Genomic DNA, 26,163 nt, shown 5'->3' with positions numbered 1-26,163 from the left:
GCTTCCTGGGGTATCAACAGAATGCTCCCCAGGAAGATGCAGAAGCAGCCAGCAGTTGTAGGTGTCTGCCAGGGAGACCCTGAAACTCCAACAAAGATGCCTAAGATTCTCCACGCTGCACTGGAAATACTTCAAACGTCACCAAGAGGGGTATGGGCCAAGATTCTAGGCCACATGGTGGGGACTTCAGACTAAGTGACAAGGGATTATTAGGAAGACCAGGCAGGAAAAAGAGGTACGCTGCCATATGGTGTTTTGATCTGCCCAAAGAGATAGAAATCTTAAGTTTGCTCTCTGGTTTTAAAGTCTGTGTTTAGCTATGGTCTTGCCCTAAGCCACTGATATTACTTTAGCCAGAAGGATTCCAAAATTCTATAGATGAACTCAGTGCTTGAATAAAATAACAACATCGTAAATTAAAATTTATGTTTTTCTCATATTAATAGAAATCCTTCCTCAAAGCTCAGCTGGTAAAGAATCTGCCTGCAATGCAGGAGATCCAGATTAGATCCCTGGGTTGGGAAGATCCCCTGGAGAAGGAAATGGCAACCCACTCCAATATTCTTGCCTGGAGAATCCCACGGACAGAGAAGCCTGGCAGGCTACAGTTCATGGGGTCGCAAGAGTTGTACGTGACTTAGCGACTACACCACCACCACCATATTAATGGAAGGGTGTGTGTTCCCCTCTAGATGATCTAAACTTAAGAATATATGCAACCATGCATTGTTTAATCTCTGAAACATTTACTGAGCACAGACTCTATGTCAGAGGCTATTTTAGATACAAGGACATATAATGGTTAAAAAGCAAACTCCCTGTCTTCATGGGGTTTTAAATGCTGTGCTGTGCTGTGCTGTGCTTAGTCGCTCAGTCGTGTCTGACTCTGCAACCCCATGGACTGCAGCCCGCCAGGCTCCTCTTCCTTGGGGATTCTCCAGGCAAGAATACTGGAGGAGGTTGCCATGCCCTCCCCCAGGGGATCTTCCCAACCCAGGGATCGAACTCAGGGCTCCCACGTTGCAGGTGGAATTTTCACCTACTGAGCCACCAGGGAAGCCCTTTATATGCTAGTGGGGAGGAAATAATCAAAACTACAACTAAGCATACAGTATAGTGCTAAGTGTGAAGGAGAAAAAGGAAAGCAAAGAAGGCAGGAAAGAGTGTGTGGTGGGCATGTGGGGAGGAGGCTACCCTTTTACACAGAGCTGTTGGGAAGGCTTCCTCATGAGGTGATGGTTGACTAGAGGTCTGAGAGAAGCAGCCTGCAGGATTTCTGGAGGGCTAGTGGAGGCAGCATCCTTAGAAGGAACACAGGGCACAAGTGAGGAACCAAGAAGCCCAGAGCGGGTAGAGCAGACCAGCCCAGGGGTTGGGCAACAAGTGGAGCTGAGCCAAGATGAGGAAGGGAAAGCGGCTGGTGATCCCTGTGCAGAGGTTCAGGCCATCGAGGGGGCTGTAGGGCTTGTTCCCTGAGAAGCTGCTGAGCAGTTTCGGAGCAGAGGACAGACGTGGTCAGACCCACAGCAGACAGCGTAATCCTGGTAAAATTCACTATTGAAACATGAAAATGTTCCCAAATTAAAAACAACTCACTGCAACACAACATTCCGTTCATTTAGTCTCAAAAAAAATAAATCAATAACATTTTCCAGTTTACGGGAAGACCTCAGGAGAGTTACATTTTTTTTCGGTTTTATTGGGAGATGCTTTGCAACTGTTACATCATAGTAATGCATCACTGATTCAGATTAAATGGGAACAGGACCTGTCAAAATTAGTTAGAAGGCAGAATTATTCTATTTTATTTAAACAAATTTCATTGCCCTTTGGTATGTGAAGTAAGGAATCAGGTTTGCCAAGGTTGCCTAATAAAACTTGTTTTAATGAGCAGATTTTTAAAGGATTGCAATTAGCATATGTCAGCACCAGTCTCTGGTACGTTGGCTGCTGCTTACATTGCAATTTCTAGGCTTCACTTTAATTAGATACTTCTGAATTGTTTCAACAGCAGTTTATTCTCTTCACTAGATGCAGACTGAAAATCTTACATTATTCATTTTCTTAAAAAATTCTTTGGGGGGGATTAATAATCTAAAAGTACAAATAGGCATAAATAAATGTGAGATTAGCTTAGTTCCTGTCTAGGAGTTTATTTCTCAAATCAACTGTGTGGTAATTCTCCTTTTCACAGGCGGAAGCCCCATCTCAAAATGCATGCTTTATTACGATGGGAGTTGAGGTGGAGAGAACTGTGCAAATCATTTTATGTGAATTACAAGATCATTAAGAATAACATAAAAGTTACGTTTAAGAGTAAAAGGAAATTTCTTAGAAATAATTTTTTTGTTTTATTATGAAATCTATGGTTCAAAGGTCCATATTTAGGTTTTATTGATCTCTGTAAATACTCCAAACTATATGAAAATTTTGACGTCAATATGTTATTTTGTGAAGAGAATCTATAACCTATAGAAATTTATCCAAAGGCGGTTCAAGATCCAAAAGTGGTAAGAACCACTGTTCTAAATGACTCACAATGAAGACAAAATTATTTCACTAGAGAATTATATTTCTTTTTAATCTCCATTTATCTGATTCTTGGAGGGTATTGACATATAGTTTTCACTTTGTTTTAAATAAAAAACATTTCATTATACAAATACCCTTCTTTTAAAAAAAAAAAAAACTTAGAAAAAACAAAATCCTAATCGGTATTTCATCTTATTTACAGTTGACATTTAAACTAGTTCTTTTTCTACTTTGTTGTTGAAATATTTTAGAAACTTTTGCGTGCAGGATATTCTGTGCAAGTACCATTGCCTACTTGTCCTTCATTTAAGGGGACACATTGATTAAACTTTTTTAATGTAGGAAATTACAAGTATCCAGAGTTACAGCTAGTCTGGCTATTTGTCTTATTGTTAATGTTGTCACTCTTCCTTTAAACTGGAGTCTTCCAATCTACTCAATTTCATTTTAAAAATATTAAATTTTTAAATATTTATTTTTAATTGATTGAAGATTGATATACAATACTGGTTCGATTTCTGTCATACATTAATATCAATGAACCATAGGAAAATATGTCCCCACCCTCTTGAATCTCCCCCCCAACCTCCCGCCTTTTCCCACCCCTCTAGGTTATTTCAGAGCCCCAGTCATAGTTCCCTGAGTCATACAGCAAATTTCCATTAGCTATCTATTAACATTTTAGACCACATAATCCATTATCGTGAGGGGCTGTCTTTTGAACTGTGGGATATTTAGCAGCATTTGTGACTTCTAGTCAACTGATGCCATATGGGCACCCTCAACTGTGACAACCAAAACACATACTGCTAAACAGATCCAGGAGAAGGAGAGAGAGAAGGGGACAAAACCACCCCAGGCTGACAATCGGTGATTTTAAATCACTGATTCTTTGGCTTTCTGAGGGGAAAAAGGCCTTGTTTTATTTCTCTTGTCCATATTATGAATGGGTTATTAGAAAGTGATCAGGAGATGTAATTTGAAAGGAAGATTTGGATAAAGAATATCAAAAGAAAAGATCACTGAAATAATCTACACATATAAGAATGACATATGTTTTGAAAACCACGTTTTGTAAGAGCTCTTTTAGAAAGTTCCTAACAAAGAAATTTAAATATATAATTGGAATTACCAGCTTCTAAGTGAGAAATTGTTTGGGGAATGGCAATTGGCTAAAGAAAAAAATACCATCTTCAATATTGTAACTTCCTTACAGCTCCAATAAGTTTAAGCCTGTTAATAAAACATAGTCTTGGTAGTTACAAGAGTGAATTGATGTAAGTCTACCTAAAATCAACACATTTGAGCTATTATTGCTAAAAATGAAGTCAATATTACTTTCTTGTATATTTCTAAATAAGTTGTCCCCATATATAATTTCCTTTTATTTATCTAGGAAATTTAGTTATTTTATATAAACATTTTCTTAAAGCACATTGAGAATAAAGATAGTCACTGTTAAAACTCTTTTGAAAAGAAGTTTTTCATGCCCTTTACAAGTAGGGATTTATCATCATCTGCCTTTGGCCTCTTGATAATCCTCATACCACTGAGTGTGTTTATTCACTCTCACTATCCCCTACATGAGTGTTCATGCTAAGTTGCTTCAGTTGTGTCTGACTCTTTGCAAACCTATGGACTGTAGCCTGCCAGGCTCCTTTGTCCATGGGATTCTCCATGCAAGAATACTGAGTGGGTTACCATTTCCTTCTCCAGAGAATCTTCCCAATCCAGGGATCAAACCCGCATCTCTTATGTCTCCTGCACTGGCAGGAAGGTTCTTTACCGCTAGCGCCACCTGGAAAGCCTATCCCCTATATGTTCAGTTCAGTACATGTAGGCAAAGTCGGGTCCGACTCTCTGTGACCCCATGGACGATAGCCCACCAGGCTCCTCTGTCCATGGAATTCTCCAGGCAATAATACTGGAGTGGGCTGCCATTCCTTACATGTAAATGTCTCCAAATACGTATTCACATTTTCTAGAGCCCTCTGTCATGTCTCACGTGTAAGTCAGATAAGATATATCCAAATTAAAATAATTAAAGTCCTGAGTCAATAAAAGATACATGTTTGGCTGAGGCTTGAGGGACTAGTGAGAAATGAGCCTCGTTGAGAGACATGGGAGAAAGAACATCCTAGAAATGCTGAACCACACAGTTAAGTGACAGAGCGGACAGAAACTATCTTCCTTGTTCAGAAGACACTTGGAGAACACCTGACTGGTTTGACTTCCTCCATAAAAACAAAAGACCCCAAACCAAAAGTCTAGCTATAGTCATGCACTGGTCCAGGAGGGACGGTCATAATCACTGTCAATCACTTCCATCCTGAAGAGGAATGCCCAAGTGCTGAGAGGCTTACACTTTCTGGCAAAAAGGGATCAGGTTTTAGGTGGTGTTGTGTGCTCTTTCTAGTTTCCTTTTTTTTTTTTTTTTTTGCCCATGGTCCCCCAAAGGAGATACTTTCCAACCTTTAAAAAAATAATTTCATGTTCTCAAATTCAACTAAATTTCTAATCTCGCCCAACTTTCTTTTCCTGCTTTGTTCCCTAACTAGATACCTCTACCATGGTTCAGGAACTCATCATGTCTTATACATAAATTAATTCAAAAGACTCTTAAATGCTTTTCAACACATTTCTCCTGACACTAAACAATTATGTTTATTATTACCAAATTTGTCTTTCGGGGAAAACTGAGATAATCATGTGTGTCGACTAAATAAATCTTTAATTATTTCCTATTTTCTATAGATTAGTGATCAAATTCCCTGGCATAGAAAGTCAAGACTCTCCATTATTACTCCCAATCAATCTTTACAACCAACACACAAGATACACTCTAATCATTCCAGAGTTTCTATCATTCCTCAAGTGTGATAAGAACACGTATATCTGATCTTTCCCTTTGATGTCCTTTCTGTAATGTTATTGGAGTCCGATCCCTACTTCTTTATGGCAAAATTCTGTTCATTACCCAACGTATTTCAGTTAAACGTTTTAGCTTATTCCTTAGTGTTCTCATGGCCCTTAGTAATTGCTTCATTATAGTACATAACCACATTTTATTTTAATTGCATACATCACTATCTGCCCTCCTAAACTGTAAATTCCTTGTGGTTAAGGACTAGGTCTCACTCATCTCTGTTGCCTTTCAGTATTTTAAGTGCCAAATTAAATCAGTATCTTTAAATAATATTTTTAAAGGTAAATATTTTCAGAGCTAATCAAAGTATAAAAACACTGTTCCACCACTTTGATTTTAAAGAGCTTTGCTTTTAATACAAAATAGATCAACAAAGCATTGTTTTATTTATTCATTTTCACAAATAATCTAACCCAAAGTCATTTGAATATGCAAAACCACTGATACTCAAGGGAATCATAATTATGACTCTCTCTACAGGGGAACTGTTTACATAAGATTCCCCGTTAAATATCGGAAAGTAAAATTATTCATTTTCAGAACAGAATGAATGAAAGACAAGATTTTCTATACATCAAAATAACGGACTCACAAATTACTGCTATCCTCTTTGGAGATTAATTTTTTAGGCTACAGAAATTTTTCTTATTCTAAGCATTTTGTTAAAACTCACACGATATACTTATTACTGAAAACTTTTAACAGTGAGCTACTGAATTTCAATAGTGTGAATGAAATCCTATCAAAAGATTTGTGTCATTTCATAGACAGCATACTGTAAATAACCACTGAAATACAAAATATGAAAAAATATTTTAAGAATTGAAGTCATATTACTTACTGTATGTATCTATTTCCTTTCCTTCAACACAGTCCATTAGCTTTTTAAACTAAATAATCAACAAAATTAACATATCAAAGAATAATCTGACACAATCATCACTCCAGGGCGAGTTAATCAAAGCTGGGGTTGTTTTTGTTAAGCAGATGAACTACAAACCAAAGTCAAAAAGCAAACACCTCTACCTTTGAGCATTTGTAAAGAAAACCAATCCCTATTTTCAAACTTAAGGAGAATGAGATTACAGCATTACCAAAGTGACAACTTTTTTTTTTTAAACCAAACTAAACCACAGCAAGCATTATAAAATGGTAGAAATAACTGTTAAACTTGAACTCTAAACTGTACTTTCAAAAGTTATCTTAAAACTAAATTACTATTGCTGAATATAGTCTATTAAAATAAGTTATAAGCATTGGCTTTTTAAAACACATGTCCACTTGAGGATTCATCTGATCTTAGAATCCATCATCCTGTAAATGTCCTGTTCTAATTCATTTTTTACAACTTAAAGAATAGTTTTTTAAAGTTTGTTTTGTCCTGTTACACATCACCTTAACTACCACTGCTAGTTTGTTAACTTTCATTGTTTACTGACAGATATTTATAGTAAAAGGTTGTCTGGCACAGCAAGCAAATTATTAATACAGGATCAAAAATGACCATTAAAATTTTTTTCACCAAGATATAAAAAATTACTGTCAGTAAAATCAAAGCAAGAGAGTTCCAGAAAATCATCTATTTCTGCTTTATTGACTATGCCAAAGCCTTTGACTATGTGCATCACATAAACTGTGGAAAATTATGAAAGAGATGGGAATACCAGACCACCTGACCTGCCTCTGCAGAAACCTATATGCAGGTCAGAAGCAACAGTTAGAACTGGACATGGAACAACAGACTGGTTCCAAACAGGAAAAGGGGTATGTCAAGGCTGTATATTGTCACCCTGCTTATTTAACTTATATGCAAAGTACATCATGAGAAATGCTGGGCTGGAAGAAGCACAAGCTGGAATCAAGATTGCCGGGAGAAATATCAATAACCTCAGATATGCAGATGACACCACCCTTATGGCAGAAAGTGAAGAGGAACTCAAAAGCCTCTTGATGAAAGTGAAAGAGGAGAGTGAAAAAGTTGGCTTAAAGCTCAACATTCAGAAAACGAAGATCACGGCATCCGGTCCCATCACTTCATGGGAAATAGATGGGGAAACAGTGAAAACAGTGTCAGACATTATTTTTTGGGGCTCCAAAATCACTGTAGATGGTGACTGCAGCCATGAAATTAAAAGACGCCTACTCCTTGGAAGAAAAGTTATGACCAATCTAGATAGCATATTCAAAAGCAGAGACATTACTTTGCCAACAAAGGTCTGTATAGTCAAGACTATGGTTTTTCCAGTAGTCATGTATGGATGTGAGAGTTGGACTGTGAAGAAAGCTGAGCGCCGAAGAATTGATGCTTTTGAACTGTGGTGTTGGAGAAGACTCTCGAGAGTCCCTTGGACTGCAAGGAGATCCAACCAGTCCATTCTGAAGGAGATCAGCCCTGGGATTTCTTTGGAAGGAATGTTGCGAAAGCTGAAACTCCAGTACTTTGGCCACCTCATGCGAAGAGTTGACTCATTGGAAAAGACTCTGATGCTGGGAGGGATTGGGGGCAGGAGGAGAAGGGGACGACAGAGGATGAGATGGCTGGATGATATCACCAACTTGACACATGAGTCTGAGTAAACTCTGGGAGTTGGTGATAGACAGGGAGTCCTGGCGTGCTGCGATTCATGGGGTCGCAAAGAGTCGGACATGACTGAGCGACTGAACTGAAAATCAAATTATTTCCATAATATCTGTATCTGCTATGAGTGTTTCAATAATCTCATGATGATATTTCCCCTCTGGGGTTAGAAATAAAGATAAATAGTAAAATTACACAATATCTCTAGGAAAAGGTCTTAGTCTACTGTTATTTTAATGAATCTTCACAAAACTTGGAGCTTCTTTTCTCTACTTATTAAACAACAGTTTGAGTGATCCAAAGTTAGAGCATGGACTGTGAGAGTATCAGTGGCATCTACAGGCTTGAATTCCAGCTTGACTGCTTACAGCTGTATGACTTTGGTAAACTGTGTAATCTCTTTGGGTTTTAGATTCCTGGTCTGTAAAATGGAGATAAGAAGGGCATGTGTTTGTACTGTGGATTAAAAGACCATGAGCATGGAGAGTGCTCAGACCAGTGCCTGATAGCACAGCTAACAGTTCTGTTAGTAACTCTGGTGACAGAGTTTACTGGAATGTTTCTTTTCATTCGGCCCATCTTCAAATCTTAACAGAATAGCTTTCTATACCTAAATTTATTTTTATTATCGAAGCTATCAGAAGACAGGGAGTACAGCAATGATTTTTAAGTGATTAAAAGATTCCTGAGCTCTTTTCATGGCTTCCTGACTACTGTTCTTGCCTGTGGTGAGGGCAGAGAGAGGAGATGATTCCAACCAACTCAAGTCCCAGGAAAACAAACGAAGAAAAGGGTGCAAGTAATACTTGGAATTATTTTTCTTTCAAGTTTTAGCTTGGGGTCTAATTCTGAGCCTGAGAAACTAACACAAACTTCCGGTACTCTGTTAGGGGACTCTGACCCAAAACTAGGGAAAATGGGACAAGGAGGAGACAGAATAGGCTTAGAAGAAAAATCAGGAGATATGTTCCGGTAAACAATATGCATTGACAGATCAACGTGTACTACCCAGTAAGTCTCAATCACAAATTGTCCTTCGTTTGTAACAGGACCGTTTTCTCTATCATTTCACACACAATCCAGCTACTTCTGGTGTAACTCAGGAGCTGGCTTTTTCATTTGATGGATGGGAAAAATAACTTACATAGGAACCAATAACAAATGGACTCAGATCCAAACTCACTAATTAAAAGAGAATCTAAAATATTATCTTGAATCTAGAGTTTTTACACCAGTATTTTATCTTTCTACTAAATAAGATGTTTACTCTTAAAGATTATGAATTTAACTTTCAACCAAAAATTATAAAGTGTATATTACTGGCCATATTAAATAAACAAAAAGGAAGGAAGGAAGGAAAGGAGGCAAGGAGGGAGGAAAAGCTAATAGATAATGAGTATTTTTGAAAATATTTATTTGGTGGGAGAAAAAAAAGTTTGTGCTACATTTGTTAGAAGAGGATAATCAATTCTGCAGACAGCAAGACGTTCTAAAAAGTAACTTAGCCTTCACACCAAATAATCAAGCAAAAGAAGTGAGATCTAATCAAATAAAAGGTGAAGATAAACCAAGAGTACTTTGGTTTTTATTATTGAACAGTGTTAAATTACCTTTTATCTGTTGGACAGTTACTGGAGAAAGTTGGTTAACAATAAAAATGATATATTCTTGAGTAACTGCAAACATGAATATTAGGCCTAACTGCCAATAGTGAAGGAGGTCATAGAGAAAAACTACTTAAGTATTATGTGCTTGGAACATTGTTGAATTTCTCACAACACTGAAAAAAACTTTTGACTGTCATTCACAAAAACATTTATTTTGTCTTCTCAGCACACCAATTCAACATTTACTTACATGAGCTGTTCTTCCCCATGTGACTTTTTAAAGGGTTCAAAACCAAAATCTTGTAGCAACAGCCATGTAAGGCAGTTTAATCATCTGCTAACTACTGGGAATGTCTAAGATTAGTATTTGCTGGGACCTCCCTAGTGGTCCTGTGGCTAAGACTCCAAGCTCCCAGTACAGGGGGCTGGGGTTAGACCCCTGGTCAGGGAACCAGATCCCACATATAGACCAGACCTGGCACAGACAAATCAATAAATATTTTTAAAAAGATTAATATTTACTGAATTTAAGCTTATACGAAACGTGATTGGATTGGTTTCTTATAAATTCTAGAAACCTGAAAGAGGAAAGGTAAAATTTTGTTAGAAACATAAGAACATGAGACTATTAATTTTATCTTGTACAAATTAGAAGGATGCTAGTTGACCCAACAACTTTTTGAAAAGACTAGGGAGATCTAAAAATGAGGTTAACATATTACTTTTACAGTATGACACCATACCTCCAAGATCAAGTAAAAGAAGAGACAGTACATGCACAATGAGGTCCTAAGCACGTTGTACATTTATCATCTCTTTGGAGATCTGTGAGGGACCTTGGGCATATTTCCCTACTAAAACTTCCACTCTCTATCTGTAGACTCTATATTGGGCTTAAATAATTCCTAAGGACTCTTCCAGTTTTATATTTTAGGAAAAGGAAATTATACATACCCTCGATGTCATAAATTATCACTCACAGGCATGGGAAAACTGCTTATATAGAAAGAAATGTCTATATATATTCTTTAATTTCTACCTGTCATTGAATGTAATTTCATGTATTGTTATATATGTCAAATTACAAAACTCGTTCAATCAGAGTATCTTTCTGATTCATACCCGGGCAAATATATAAGGTATAACTTATATTCACCAAAACTTACTGAATTTTCTTTTCTTGTATTAGTATTGGTAGTTTTTAAACTTAAAGTTTACCCTATATGAGGGGAAGACTTATTTGAACCAAAAACATCATCAAAATTCTCCTAGAAAGGAAAACACAAATAACAATGACTTTTCAAGCATATTGCTACAAATCAGGTTCCTAAACACCAATACCTCTGTATATAGAGGGTATGATCAATTTAAGTTTGTCAATGTCATTAAAGAATTGTGACTTTGGATTAAGTCATATAGATTTAGAAAATGTTAGTTTCATTAATGGTTGAAAAAAATAAGAGTTTGTACTGATAACCTATGAGAGCTCTTTCACTGCAATATTGATTCTGATTATTTATAATATGTATATTATACATAATATGATATAGATACACAGACAGTTTATATCATACAAATAATACACAACAGATTTTGAAATATATTTTCCCACTATTGAGTACATATACCTCTCAGGAAGAAATTACTAAATATTAAGAAATGATTGTATAATATCACTTAATTATGAAATCTAAAAAATAAAACCAGTGAATACAACAAGACAGAAACAGACTCAGACACAGACAAACGCGTGGTCACAGTGTGGGGTGAGGGGGGGTGATAGCAACAGGGTTTCAAGAGGTGCAAACTACTCTGTATAAAGCAAACAGGCTGCAATGATATACTGTACAACACAGGGAATACAGCCAATATTTCATAATAACGATAAAGGGAATATAACCTTGAAAAAGTGAATCACTATGTTGTACACCTAAAACAATATGGTAAACTAACTATACCTCAATTAAAAAATAAAATGATTAATTAGGTAGTTTCTGGTAAGTGATGCTCCATAATAATTTTTTCAGTTGTTTATCTACATTAAATAGCTTCCAAAGTTTATTAACTCCTCACCAAAATGACAAGATGCCTTATTTAATTCTAATAATTCTCAGAAGGAAATAAAAAGATCAAAATCTTCTCTTCTTTATAATGAAAACAGCTAGAAGTTAGTGAGCAGACAGAACGTGCTTTGGCACTTCACAGAACAGATCAGCACAGAAGTAGAATAAAGCGGGGTCCACAAGTCTATAGAGTTTTCCATTAATACTACATCTTTAATTTTCTATTGCACTTTATAACGACATATCAGTGACTGTGTTTATGTGTTCTAGGGTCGTGGCTATGAGAGACAGTAAAAAGGACGTAATCATGAAGAGATTATGATCTCAGGAAGGTTAACTCATTGTAGGTGGGGTCCCAGGGCTCTAACACAGACTAGACTTGAAAAGGCCACATATCCCTTCCATTGACTCTCCGGCTACTGGGCTTCGCTAAGCCTCATCAGTAAAGGCTCCCCTTAAAAGGTGATGCTGATCCTCTACAAATAGAAATGTTCCTTCCAACTTTCAAAAACTTGTCTTGCACTTTCCAACATCTACAAAAAGGGTAAATTCAAGTCCTTAGAGAATGGGATAACCCAGTAACAAAATCTTGTCATACCACTAACTGCAAAGTTGTCTCAAATACTGATCTCCTCGGAAATAAAGGATTGTAAGTAGGCATTTTCTCACTGAGGGCATCAAATTTATCAGCTCTTGATATTTTCTCTTTTCTTTCCCTAGTCCAGTTCTTTTCAGATTCGTATACCTGAATTTAATGAGTATATTGCTTCTCTTCCTAGTTTTTCCTTACTGTTTTTAATTATTTGGGCTTCACTACAGGTTTCAATAAATTTCTCAGTAATAATGCTGATCAAAGATCAAGCACAAAAGCAATGGAAATACAGAATCACTTTGAGAACGATTTAGCTATTACCTTAAGTATCAATATTTTATTTCACTACCTTAGTGGCATTTTCCCCTGGTTTAGTAAATACGTTGACAAGTAGCTCAAACTATCTGGCTTACCACAAATCTTTTCATACCTCAAGAGAATATAAGCCATTTTATTCAAATAAGAGATGAACAATCGAAAACAAGCTAACTAACAGAAGCATGAGGTCAGACAATCTCCCCAAATTTCATCAATGCTGTGGTGCCAGTTTAGAGTTAGCCATCAATATAATCCTTCCAGTTTGTTCAAACAAACTGACGCGCTGCTTCAAGGTCAGAGAAACAATGGGGCTACTGAGGAAACTGCCTCTACTTTCACATTAGTGGCGTCAAAGCATGCATGGGGCTTTTCAGAGACTACACGGCGCACACAGAGAAGGGCGCCATGCTGGAGCTATTGCAATTCTTACCCAAGACAATGGAGCCAAGGACACTAGGGTGATAAAAACGGGATTTTGGTGAACTGGAGGAGCACTATTATTTCTGACTCTGCTTAGGTGACTACAACCCGTTTCACACACCACAGACAGAGCAAATCGGTCTGTGATTTGCTCCTCTCACTTGGCTTCCCATTGCACTTAGAATAAAACCCAAACCCTCTAACCTGGTTTAAAAGTCCTCCCACCAGGTACTACTATTCTTCTGACTCATCTAAGGGCACCTCTCGTTCCCCCAGCACAGGGCACACGCTGGAGCCTGACTCCCCGCCCAACAAGAGAAGCTCCTCTGCTCACAGTCCTTCCTCTCTGAGCTTTTCCATGACGGCTTCTTCCCGTCATGGAGCTATAACTTTAAATGTGACCTCCGCATACATACTGTGCCAGACAAGCCACTCTAAAGTAATGACAGAGACTCTTTCCTCGACCCAGGTTTAGGCTCATCTGAGAGCTGGACTATGAAGAAGGCTGAGCACCGAAGAATTGATACTTTTGAACCTTGGTGTTGGAGAAGACTCTTGAGAGTCCCTTGGACTGCAAGGAGATCCAACTAGTCCATTCTAAAGGAGATCAGTCCTGGGTGTTATTTGGAAGGAGTGATGCTAAAGCTGAAATTCCAGTACTTTGGCCACCTCATGCAAAGAGCTGACTCATTGGAAAAGACTCTGATGCTGGGAGGGATTGGGGACAGGAGGAGAAGGGGACAACAGAGAATGAGATGGCTGGATGGCATCACCGACTCGATGGACATGAGTTTGAGTGAACTCCAGGAGTTGGTGATGGACAGTGATGCCTGGCGTGCTGCAATTCATGGGGTCTCAAAGAGTCGGACACGACTGAGCGAGTGAACTGAACTGAAGCCCTCTTTTCAACTAGGTCATTTACTTTGAGGTCCTGTTCTCAAACTAACTGAGTGAGTTTTAGCAAAGAATCCCGGGAAGTCATCCTCCCACCTTTGATATTTGCTTACCCTTGAAATCTGATCAAGTTCTTCACCATCTATCCTTGATATCTAAGTCCTCAGTCTGCCTTTAATAAGAATTTTGTTATTCTAGGCCACTTTAGCAAGAATCCCCCCTACTTTTGATAGCTCTTCTTAATAACTTTCCACTCACTGACCCCTCATTTTACTCCTTGGTCATAAAATCTCCAGTTGTCTTTGCTAAAATCAGAATTTAGCTCAGCTTTTTCTTCTACTGCAGTAATACTGAATCAAATCTGTCTACTGACTTTAACTGTGTGTGCTGTGTCTCTCTTTGACAGTATCAAATTACCCTAATTGAATTCTCTGCAGAGAACCAGTTCCCATGACATTATTCCCAAGGTTTATTTGTTTACGGCCTTTCTCCTTCCATGAGGTTCCAAGCCTGGGGAAAAGCAGGGATATTATCTTTCTTGATCACTGCTTCATTACCAGTATGTTAAGCCTAGAACATGGGCTGGTGATAGCTTCACACTCAATAAACTTTGTTGACAATTAGAAATTATATTTTCATGGTTTGTCTAAAGGGGAATGAAAGGTATACAAGAGCATGCTGGAAATTAGCATACACAGAAGATGCATTATAAAAAGGCAGACATGAACAAATATTAAAAAGTTGTTCTCACTGGTTTCTTCTTCCTATATAATTGTGTTTTCCAAATTATCTACTAAATGTGTGTATTACTTTGAAAATCAAAAAAACATGAAAAAAAAAAACTGCTGAAGAAAAAGTGGTTTAGTGAATGACCACTTTTAGTTGGTTTAATATGTTTCTTTGGGAGCAACATTTCAGTTGCTGTAAATCCTCAGATTATCGATTCTGGGCCAAGAGAAAGACACACAAAAATAAAAATGCACCAAGCCAATTTTCACAGGGGAAAAAATCATCAGAAATAGTATTTCCGTCCTTGAAGTTCAAAAAACCTGACAGATTTAAGAAAACCAAGCAAATAATAGAACAGAGGAAGTAGAGGAGGATAAGACTCTCATATTCTTTAGATACCAGATTATCTATTTCAAGGAAATCAAGACCAAATGCTATGACTTTCCTGGTAGTTCAGTGGCTAAGACTCCACGCTCCCAAGGCTGGGGGCCTGGGTTCAAGCCAGATTCCATATGCTGCAGCTGAAGAGATCCCATATACGCAATGAAGAATGGAGATCCTGCATACAGCCACTAAGACCCAGCACAACCAAAGAAATACATGAACACATTAGAAAAAGAAAAGGCCAAACGCTGTCTTTCCTTCCAGAACGAGTAGCAAGTAAGCAAGAGATCCCTGTGAAGCTGTTAACGACCTCAACAGGACCACCTGCCAGTCCAACAGCAGGTGTCCACGGTAGCAACTATCTACAGGGCACACTTTGCCTGTGGTGCCTGACCATTTTATATTACTGTTGTTCTTGTTGTTTCACCATTTGTCATTACAAGAGTAAATGCAACATTGTCACATTACATAGCATGGAGCTCCATCAATTAAGATAAAATAAAAACGACTCATCCTCGTTTCTCCAATCAGGGGAAAAAAAGCTTTGGTGGAGTCCACGGAGCAAGTGCCTGCCTCAGGGCCTGTTTGCAAAGGCAGTTTGTTCCCTCTGCCTGTAGAGCTTTCTTTTCCCAAAGAGTCTCTTCCCGCAGACTTGCCTCCTTCTGTTTCTTAGGTTTTCAATCAAATTTCATTCTTAATAAGTCATCCTGATCAGTCCTTTAATTCCCCATCATACCCAATTTCTTTTCCCCTGCTTTCTCTCCCAGTAATAACACAGCCTAACGTCCGCCATGTGTGGTCTGTCTACCCCAGCAATGCAAGCTCCACAAGGGGAGGAATATTAGACTGCTGTATTCTCACTATATTCTCAAAATATTAATTTGTTGAGTAAATGAATGATACCTGAGAGAGAGAAGAAAACCTCAAGTGCAGTGACCAAGGACACTGGCTGCCACGGACCCTTGAGAAAACGCTATTTTGTGTCCGAGTGTGTTGATGGCGCGATGTCACAAGACTTTAGAACTTTCCCCAGTGTACAGCTTCCCCTTTTTTGGTAAGGCTATTCTGTACGGGAGTCAAAATGAAAATCATTCTTGTTTTACTTTGGGTTTCTTTGGTTCATCTTTGGTCTGCTATAGGAAATGGAGGCAACTACTTTCAGTATCTACAGAAGTTGAGTTTCATAGAAGAATCCCTATTAAAAACAAATAAGCAAAAACAACTTTCCTTCATATGAATAACAAGTTCAGTAAACTACGATTTCATTTACCTTAAACCTGAGTGAGAAACACAGTCTTTTAACTATAATCAGTTTGTACTGTATAAGTCCTCTTTAGTCAATATTATGAGCTGAATTGTGTCTCTCCAAAATTCATGTTGAAGTCCCAACTCCCAGTTCCCCAGAATGGGAGGATATTTGGAGCTAGGGTCTTTAAAAAAGTAACTGAGGTTTTAGGAGGGACCTTAATCCAATGTGATCAGTGCCCTTAAAGAAGAAATTAAAGTAGAGACATTATACAGAAGGAAGATCATGTAAAAACATAAGATGACAGCCACCAAGAAGTCAAGGAGGCAGGTCTCAGAAGAATCCATGCCTCCCCACACCTTGTTCTCAGACTTTTTGTTTCCAGAATTGTGACAAAAGATATTTCTCTAAGTTACCCAGTCTGTGGAACTTGGTGTTATGACAGTCCTAGCAAAATAATCCATCCAGTTAAGAAATGCCATAGACTTTTATTAGGGTAAAATACTTAGAATGAGGCATATTCACATTTCAGAAGTTGTTTTGTTCTCTGTAACCAGAAGGCTCTTATTAGACAGCCACTAATTTGTTAATGCTTCAGATTTACTTGTGTCTATTTACTCAAGAACCTAAGAAGTACCTACAAAAATGAACGATACTAAAAACTTCAAGGAAGGAACAGAGCCAGAATGGCTTTATACATAAAAATAGAGAAACTTAGATCTTGTCAATGAATGACTTTGTTATTTTTACTGCACTGCGGCTCCCTCTTCCCCTTCTCCCACATCAGAAACGTTTTGGCTGACAGTAAAACCAACAGAGTGGGGCAGTAACATTTTTCAAAAATAATCAAAACTATTGTCACAGAATGTGGCATTTTCTTTTCCTTTCCTTTGTTTCTTTCCTCTATTTCTCTTACATTCAATTATTTTTCAATTTTGAACATCATGTTATTATATTCATGAGGGATAATATTCTAAAATAATTATACTAGTTTCTAGAATAGAATCAATGATTACAAAGTAAACATTTTACAGGAGAGGTGAAAAGTAACTTAGCTGACTAACATAATGGCTTAAGTTCTGTCTCTCCATAAAGTAGCAGCAGCTGAAGAATCGTTAAAGATACATAAAAGCACTATTCAACTAAAATACCTTATATTACTTCTAACGTGCTGGTAAGAAAGAACTGCTACCTCTTGAAAAACTTTCAAAAACTCTGAAGAATCAAATGTAACCGATATCAAAAGTTAGGAACCTATTAATTAATAATTAAAAATAATATTCTAGTTTATGAAATATCTTAAGTTGTGTAAAATTATGTTATGTAAAATTTTAATATTTAAAACATGCTGAAAACATTTCCTTACCAATATTGGGGTGCTTCAAAAGACGGCAGATTCTAGCTTCCCTTTCCAGTTTCTGATGATCTATTAAAAAAAAAAAACAGAAAAATAAATTACATTTCACCAAAAGATGAAGCAATGATAAACAACATATTAAAATGACATAAAGACTTTATATTTATTTATATTTTGGTTTCTTTTTTTAAGTCATTTGAGTTAGGAATTAGGTAAACACAATAGTTTAATAATCTAAATATTTTTATTGGTTTGAAGTTTGATTGCAGTATAGAACAGTGTTGAATTTAGATTTGAGCTGGGGAAAACAGTAAAAATGGCACAAAACAATAACATTCTTTCTTATCATTACCCTATGTATATACTGTTACAACAACTTAAGCCAATATGGACATACACATTCAAACAAAAGATATCTATCTAGCAATCAGAATGCCAATGGAACCAGTGCTAAACAGGGTTAGTAACAGTTTATTCCTGACAACAAAGTGTTTCCTGTCCAGACATACTTTCTATCAACTACTCCACAGAATTTCTGGTTCAGCTTCCTAGGCATACGATACTTTTCCATGTATCATGGACTCTCCAAACACCAAACTGCTTGCTCGTCTCCACCCTTCTCTGTATCCCTAAGCATTTCTTTGAAGGGGCACAGAGATGACTGTAAACTTGCATTTTAAAAACTATCTGATACTCTTCTTTGGTTTCTTTATAGTAGTTCATATGCACATAATTATAACCAAAATCACTAGCCAAAGCACAAAATAAGTAACAGACAGAGAAGCAAAAACATAGCAGAAACACACGCTGCCAGTAAGAATAGTATTGTAGAGTGGTCCTTATTGAAAGACCGGATTTAAACCTTACAACAGCCCTCTAAGACAGGCAATCTTATTATCCCTACTTTACAAGTACAAAAACTAAGGCAGAGAAAGTGTAAGACCATAAAATGAGTTACTGGCATCTACCAACCTGCTCTCACTAAGTAGGGCCACAAGACAGCCTCGAGAGACTGAGGGGCATCCACCTAATCACCCACACAGCTTATGCCACTGTCCTCACGCTCTGGTCTCAGAACCCCTTCACACTCTTAAATTATCTGGGAACCCCCCAACAAAGCTTTTGACTATGTGGATTAGATCTATTAATGCTTATTAGCAATAAAACTGAGACAAACTTTAAACAGGTATTTATAAATTCACTTAATATAATAATGAACCCATTATATTAACATAAGTGACTGCATTTAATTTTTAAACATTTATTAGGAAATAACTGAAACTTACAGAAAACTCAAGGACCAAGAATAGTTCCCCCAAATCCTAGGTACTGTTTATTCAGATATATTATTAACATTTTACCTATTTTTTTTTACACAATTTTACATGCCCTCCATGTATATGGTCATGTGTATCTACACATATTTACCTAATTGACACATGTATATACAAATATATACGAATGTTTATAAAAAAATGAACCATTTAAAGGTAAGTTAATAAACATTAAGGTCCTTTACCCCTAAAATTTCAGTGTGCATTACCAAGAATTGTGAATATTCTCTTACAATCATAGTATGTTATCAACTTCCACAAATTTAACAATAAGACAATAATTTACCATTCACACTCCCACTTTGTCAATTTAACCCAAGGATGTCCCTTATAGCATTTTTCTCCTTTTAATGCAAGATCCAGTCTAGGGTCAAATATGGCATTTAGGTGTCACTTCTCTTTAGCTCCTTTATCTGGAATATTTCCGCAGTTTCCCTTATCTTTTGTGACCTGACATTTCTGAAGAATACCATCATGTCTATTTTTTAAAGAGAATATTTCTCATTTTGGTTGTTTGGTTTTGTCAAATGATCGCTCATGAGTTGATTAAGGCTATGTGTTCTCAGCTAGAACATTATCCTTCTCAGGCTCTCATATCTGGATGTGCACACTGTCCAATCGCTCCTCAAAAGTAATGATAACCAGATCAAGGTGCTGCTGAATTTCTTTAATTATCTTTTTAATTTTCTTTTGTAACTAACAAGTATGTGGGAATACATTTTAAGATCATGAAAACATCTTGCTCTTCATAAAAATTTCCCTCTATATTTAGCATTCAGTGATAACTCTTGCCTGAACCAATCTTTAATTTGATGTGCTTTTGGGATCAATAGGCACTTAAGTGCTGATTTTCTAACTCCAGCATATACAAATGAACACAAAATGTTAAACTAGATTTTGAAGACGCATCTAACACCATGTTAAATACTGTAGAAGTAATACACATAAAGCATATGGAAAGCATATGCTTATAGGAATTATAATTTTTGTAATGGAGACAGGAAAATGAAACACATATGCTAAACTATGTGAGCTATATATCATCTGATACACCTACAATTATGTGAAAATGAAGAAGGAGGTAGCAAAAGACCTTTATGGACAATAAGTGAGTGGTATCAAATTTTAGCTGTAAAGATAAACATAGAATTTTATATAGCCTATTCTTATGGGCTGACTGTGTCCCTGTAAAATTCCTATGTTGAACTCCTAACCTCTAGTACCTCAGAATGGGACTGTATTTGGAGACACTGTTTTTAAAGGGAATAATTAAGTTAAAATGAGGTAATTAAGGGTGGACCCTAATGCAATATGACTGGTGTCCTAAAAGGAAAAGGAGTTTAGGACACGGACGTGCCAAGAGGGAAGACCACGTGAAGTCACAGGGAGAAGATGGACATCTACAAATCACAGAGAGGCTTCAGAAGAGACCAACCCTGCCAATTCCTTGGTCTTGGATTTCTAGCCTCCATAATTTGAGTAAATAAATTTCTATCATTCAGGCTTAGTCTGTGGTACTTTGTTATGGCAGCCTCTAGCTAACTAATAGAAGTATTAGCTTTCCATCACTATAAAACAAAGTACTACAAACTTAGAAGCTTAAAACAATACGTATTTTTAATCTTGCATTTTCTGTGTACCCGGAACATGGGCATATTTTAAGTGAGCCCTCTGTTTTAGGGTTTCTCACAAGATGCCATGAAGGTATCAGCTAGGGTTGGGGTACCATCGAGAATCTTGACTGGGCAGGATCTGCTTCTAAGCCCATAGCCGGGGGTAGTATTTAGTTCCCCAAGAGCTGCTGAGCTGAGGGTCTCAGCTTCCTAGCTGGCCACTGACTGGAGGCTGCCCTCACTTCCTTGCCACATGCCAACATGGCAACTTGCTTCATCAAAGCCACCAAAGGAAAGAAACTGCTAGCAAAAGGAAGTCCCTATTTCGTCTAGCCTAATCATGAAGTGACAACCACCACACTTGCCATGTGTGCTCGGTTAGAAGCAAGTCAGTAATAGAAAGCCCAGAGATAAATCCACGTACCTTATCTTTGACAAAGGAGGCAAGAATATACAATGGAGAAAAGACACTCTCTTTAACAAGTGGTGCTGGGCAAACTGGTCAACCACTTGTAAAAGAATGAAACTAGAACACTTTCTAACATCATACACAAAAATAAACTCAAAATGGATTAAAGATCTAAACGTAAGACCAGAAACTATAAAACTCCTAGAGGAAAACATAGGCAAACACTCTGACATAAATCACAGCAGAATCCTCTATGACCCATCTCCCAGAAAGGGAAATAAAAGCAAAAATAAACAAATGGGACCTAATTAAACTTGTCAGCTTTTGCACAATGAAGGAAACTATAAGCAAGGTTAAAAAGCAGCCTTCAGAATGGGAGAAAATAACAGCAAACGAAGCAACTGACAAATAATTAATCTCAAAAATATACAAGCACCTCCTGCAGCTCAATTCCAGAAAAATAAATGACCCAATCAAAAAATGAGCCAAAGAACTAAATAGACATTTCTCCAAAGAAGACATACAGATGGCTAACAAACACATGAAAAGATGCTCAACATCACTCATCAGAGAAACACAAATCAAAACCACAATGAGGTACCATTTCACGCCAGTCAGAATGGCTGCGATCCAAAAGTCTACAAGCAATCAATGCTGGAGAGGGTGTGGAGAAAGGGGAACCCTCTTACACTGTTGGTGGGAATGCAAACTAGTACAGCCACTATGGAGAACAATGTGGAGATTCCTTAAAAAACTGGAAATAGAGCTGCCATACGACCCAGCAATCCCACTGCTGGGCATACACACCAAGGAATCCAGAATTGAAAGACACACATGTACCCCAATGTTCATTGCAGCACTGTTTATAATAGCCAGGACATGGAAGCAACCTAGATGTCCATCAGCAGATGAATGGATAAGAAAGCTGTGGTACAAATACACAATGGAGTATTACTCAGCCATTAAAATGAATACATTTGAATCAGTTTTAATGAGGTGGATGAAACTGGAGCCTATTATACAGAGTGAAGTAAGTCAGAAAGAATAACACCAATACAGTATACTAACACATATATATGGAATTTAGAAAAATGGTAACGATAACCCTGTATGCTAGACAGCAAAAGAGACACAGATGTATAGAACAGTCTTTTAGACTCTGGGAGAAGGTGAGGGTGGGATGATTTGAGAGGGTAGCATTGAAACGTGTATACTGTCATATGTGAAACAGATCACCAGTCCAGGTTCAATGCATGATACATGGTGCTTGGGGCTGGTGCACTGGGATAGCCCACAGGGATGAGATGGGGGGTGAGGTGGGAGGGGTTCAGGATGGGGAAACACATGTACACCCGTGGTGGATCCATGTCAATGTATGGCAGAACCATTACAATATTGTAAAGAAATTAGGCTCCAATTAAAAAAAAAAAAAAAAAAAAGAAGCAAGTCACTAAGCTGGCCTACTTTTTAAGGGGAAATAGTTACACAAGAGCAGGAACAGCAGGAAGTAAGGTTGTCAAGGCCACCTTAGAGGCTGCGTGCCACCTCTGACTACGAGGACTGAGGTTTCACGAGTCTCTTTCTGATACCTGCATTCACTTACTTTTTCTTCCATACAGTCACATAACTTAGTGATCTCCTATGAGTCGCAAGGCATTCTGCACGCTTTCGTTGGGAGATGTTGTGACATCTCAAACATGATGATTGAGCTAAAGTTTTCATTAAACGGAAATGTGTGTTGCCTGGTGTGCTCCACATTCAACATCAAGTTCGTGACTTTCAAGGGAGTAGGTAGGTGAGGAGGAGTCATTAAGCACCTATTATTACCAAAAGCACACTTCTGTATTCATTCTGCTAAAGAGAAGAATTAGTTTTACATTTAACATTTCCTTTACTTCTCATTCAGGGGGCAACAATAATTATACACCCTACCTCATCCCCAGCAATTACAACTACGATGGTAAGAGGCAAAAACAGATCAAAAAAGGCAAGAAAGATATCCATAATACTACATATCACCATTTGAAGATTTTCTTTTATTATCCACACACCCTGCAGCTAGTGCAGAACCAGCTTCATTTATCATTTAATATTTATTAAAGTACTCAACCTATAATAGTTTGGGTTTATTCTTCTTTTGAAGCTCAAGTCCACAATATGAATAAACGTATAACCCTTCAGGCTGCAATCTTGTCAGGTGTGACAAGGTACATGATGTTAGCAATACATGGTTGAAGACCCATCACATAAAAATGCTGGAAGGAAAATATATCATTGTCCAGTTTAGACACAGAGTAAGTGGGGACTAGTATTACCCAGTACAGAGAACTCTAGATATTACAAAAGTTTCTGAGAATTTTGAGAAAATGTAGTTATTTATTCCCAGTTTTAAGGTACTTTTTAATACTTAAGCTTCAGATGTTTTATTTCAAGTGAGGTCAAAAATTTGAATTTGGACCTAATGAAATACATCCTTCACTCCTGATTCAAATAAAATTTTAACCTTTATGAAAAATAACTGATCACAAGTGAACTTAAAGTGCTATCCTTGAATCACCTTCACAAAGCAACAGGAGTATTACTAAAGCTACATAGAGCAGCAACTTACTTATCTGGCAGCATCAGGGAATGAGTTTTTATCAGGAAGTAAATTTCAAAAGTAACTGTCCCACAAAAATGACAAAGTTTTAAAAGGTTAACCTCTTGATTGGGGAGGGGGAGGTTAGTCTTTTTTCTTACACTGAGGAGATACAATTTAATATCTTTGACACCACAGGGTCACCATTTTAGCTTTAGTTATTATTCCGCTGTATTTAAGTGCCGTCCTCAGAGGCCTGCTGAGGTGTGAAAACCCACAGGAAGCTGCCCTGTATCCCTGTCTGCCCTGTCCCTCTGTGTGGAATCATGTTGCAGTATGGGCAGTGCCAAAGGATGGTTTGGGCAGTGGCTTGAGCTCAGTCTCTAATCATCAGTCACTTACCACCTCCTTCCCCAAATGCACCCACCACCACACACAGGCACACACACGAACACACATACGAGTGTAAACCTACAGCCTAAGGAAGGCATGGATCTGCTACGCCCAAGAAGGTTTAACTCTTCCAGTTCCTTCTCCCTACAAACAGATCGTCACCCTTAAAATAATCTTATATGAAAATTAAGCAGGGGTCACCCCCGAAGCCCAGGAAAGTGGGAAGTTTAAAATCCAGCTCCATCCCTCCTTTCTGTTCTGCTGGCCTCCGGGACTCCCATCCTAAGCTGTGGCCTTCACTACTCCTGTCTCCTTGGCTCTTCCTTGGCCCTGAGCTCCAGTGGGAGACCAGTGCCTCAGATCTATCCATTTTAATCCTGCTTCTCTGGCTTCTGCACTACAACCAGCCCAACTTGATTCTCAACTTTTTTCACATTTGTTCAGTTTCTAAGAAACTACAGCCTCAAATAAGAGACTCTCCTATTCTCCTTGTAAAACCAAGCCTGACTGGTTCTCCACTCTCAGAAGGTAGATGAAACCTGTTATGTAAACTACTGTACAGTGTGCACTCCTGTGTCTGTTCATTACAGTTTCTCTGGTTCTTCACACTTTTTTTTTTTTTTTTTTTTTGCTGCTGCCATCTCTTATTGCTATGAGTTTCTCCAGCAAGGATATAAAAATACAAAGCAATCACAAATAACCTGGCAGTAAGCACGTGAAGAGATCTTCTCTGAATAAAAGATGGACTCTAATATACAGATTCTGGAACTAGTTACGTGGTTACTTAGATAGAAGTCTTATTCCTGGAGGTTTTGGAATTACATTCTGAATACATTTTTCTTGTTAGAGAGATTACTTCTCGTTAAATGAGGCCTTCCTCCGGTAGAAAAATAAATTCTGTCCATTTAAGTAGGTCATATTTAAAACTGCATTGTAAGTTAAAAGGAACTATTTAAAGGTTCACTTCATTACAAAACCTGAGCATGATGTATATGGATTTGAAGCTGTCATATTCATTTAATAAAAGGATTTTTAAACTCATAATTAAACACTATACTTCCACATCACTCTTTTATTTTGGACTATTTTTAATCCGCACCATAAAACTGATTTTTTAAACTCTGCACTTGACCTAGATTCTTTCTGACATCAGGTATTGGTCACTCTCCATCAGTTCTGTGCCCACTAATATCCCAGAGGGAGAGGAAGATCTCAGGTTTTAGAGCAGAGCAGACAAGAGTTGCTCTCTGGTTCTTCCACTTACTATCAACTGGATGTCAAAGTTCCCAGACCTCTCAAAAAATTGTTTATCAAATGGGCATAAAATATCTAGCATCAGGTACAGCATCTGGAAAAAAAAGTAGGACATCAATAAATTATAGCATCATTATTTAAAAAAAAAAATCTGTCCAACTTTAAAAGAACTAGATTTCTAAAAGATACATGAAACACTATACTAATTCCATCAAATATTATTCATTCTACATGTATTTTAATATAAAAATTGATTTTCCATAAAATCATATGATTATGTTATTCAGACCATTGATAACTGAAATAGTGAGAGAACCACTGATATCAATGGTCAGACAGAGACAAAATCAATATGGTAAAATATGGACAAAAACTCATAGTTATTCAAATTCATGCTGTACTCTAAATAGCTCAAAATAAAGAATACAGTCAGTGGCATCACTGATTCTATGAACATGAGTTTGAGCAAACTCTGAGAGATGGTGAAGGACAGGGAAGCTTGGAATGTGCAGTTCATGGGGTCGCAAAGAGTAGGACATGATTGAGCAACTGAACAACAAAAAGAATAAAAGAAAATTTATTTGCATAAATGTAAAACTTTTAAACAAATTAACCAGTTACATATAAACTAATGATATTCTTTCATCCATTTCACACATCCAAAATAAATGCTGTTCTGATAAATAATTTATCATATATTATTATTTTAGAGGGAGTTGGTAGATGATATATTTCGCCTATTTGCTATATCTGTAAAGGAATAAATAGTGAAATCTGATACAACCATTCTAATGCTGCCCTCCAGGAGAAAAACTTCCCTTTTCCACCACAATAACGGTATTCATTCAGAGACATGACATTCTATCTGCTATGAAAATAATGCTTTAAACAAAATTATGCAAATGTAAGACCAAAAAAAAAAAAATCCCTATCTTA

The 26,163-nt window shown here is 37.4% G+C and overlaps 1 protein-coding gene across 17 annotated transcripts in view; it reads right to left on the bottom strand.

The window, feature by feature from the left end:
* The window catches only part of CAMK2D (calcium/calmodulin dependent protein kinase II delta), a 317,101-nt gene that overhangs the window by 187,919 nt on the left and 103,019 nt on the right, over positions 1–26,163 (bottom strand). For all 17 annotated transcript variants that reach the window (XM_070791027.1, XM_070791029.1, XM_070791031.1 and 14 more), the window contains exon 3: positions 17,656–17,715. In XM_070791027.1, coding sequence (XP_070647128.1) covers positions 17,656–17,715 — 60 coding nt within the window. The remainder of the gene's footprint in view (positions 1–17,655; positions 17,716–26,163) is intronic.

The sequence above is a fragment of the Bos indicus genome, chromosome 6, assembly GCF_029378745.1.
Source record: "Bos indicus isolate NIAB-ARS_2022 breed Sahiwal x Tharparkar chromosome 6, NIAB-ARS_B.indTharparkar_mat_pri_1.0, whole genome shotgun sequence".
Taxonomy (NCBI): Eukaryota; Metazoa; Chordata; class Mammalia; order Artiodactyla; family Bovidae; genus Bos; species Bos indicus.
The sequence above is the reverse complement of the archived record's forward strand: the minus strand, read 5'-3'. Positions and strand labels throughout refer to the sequence as shown.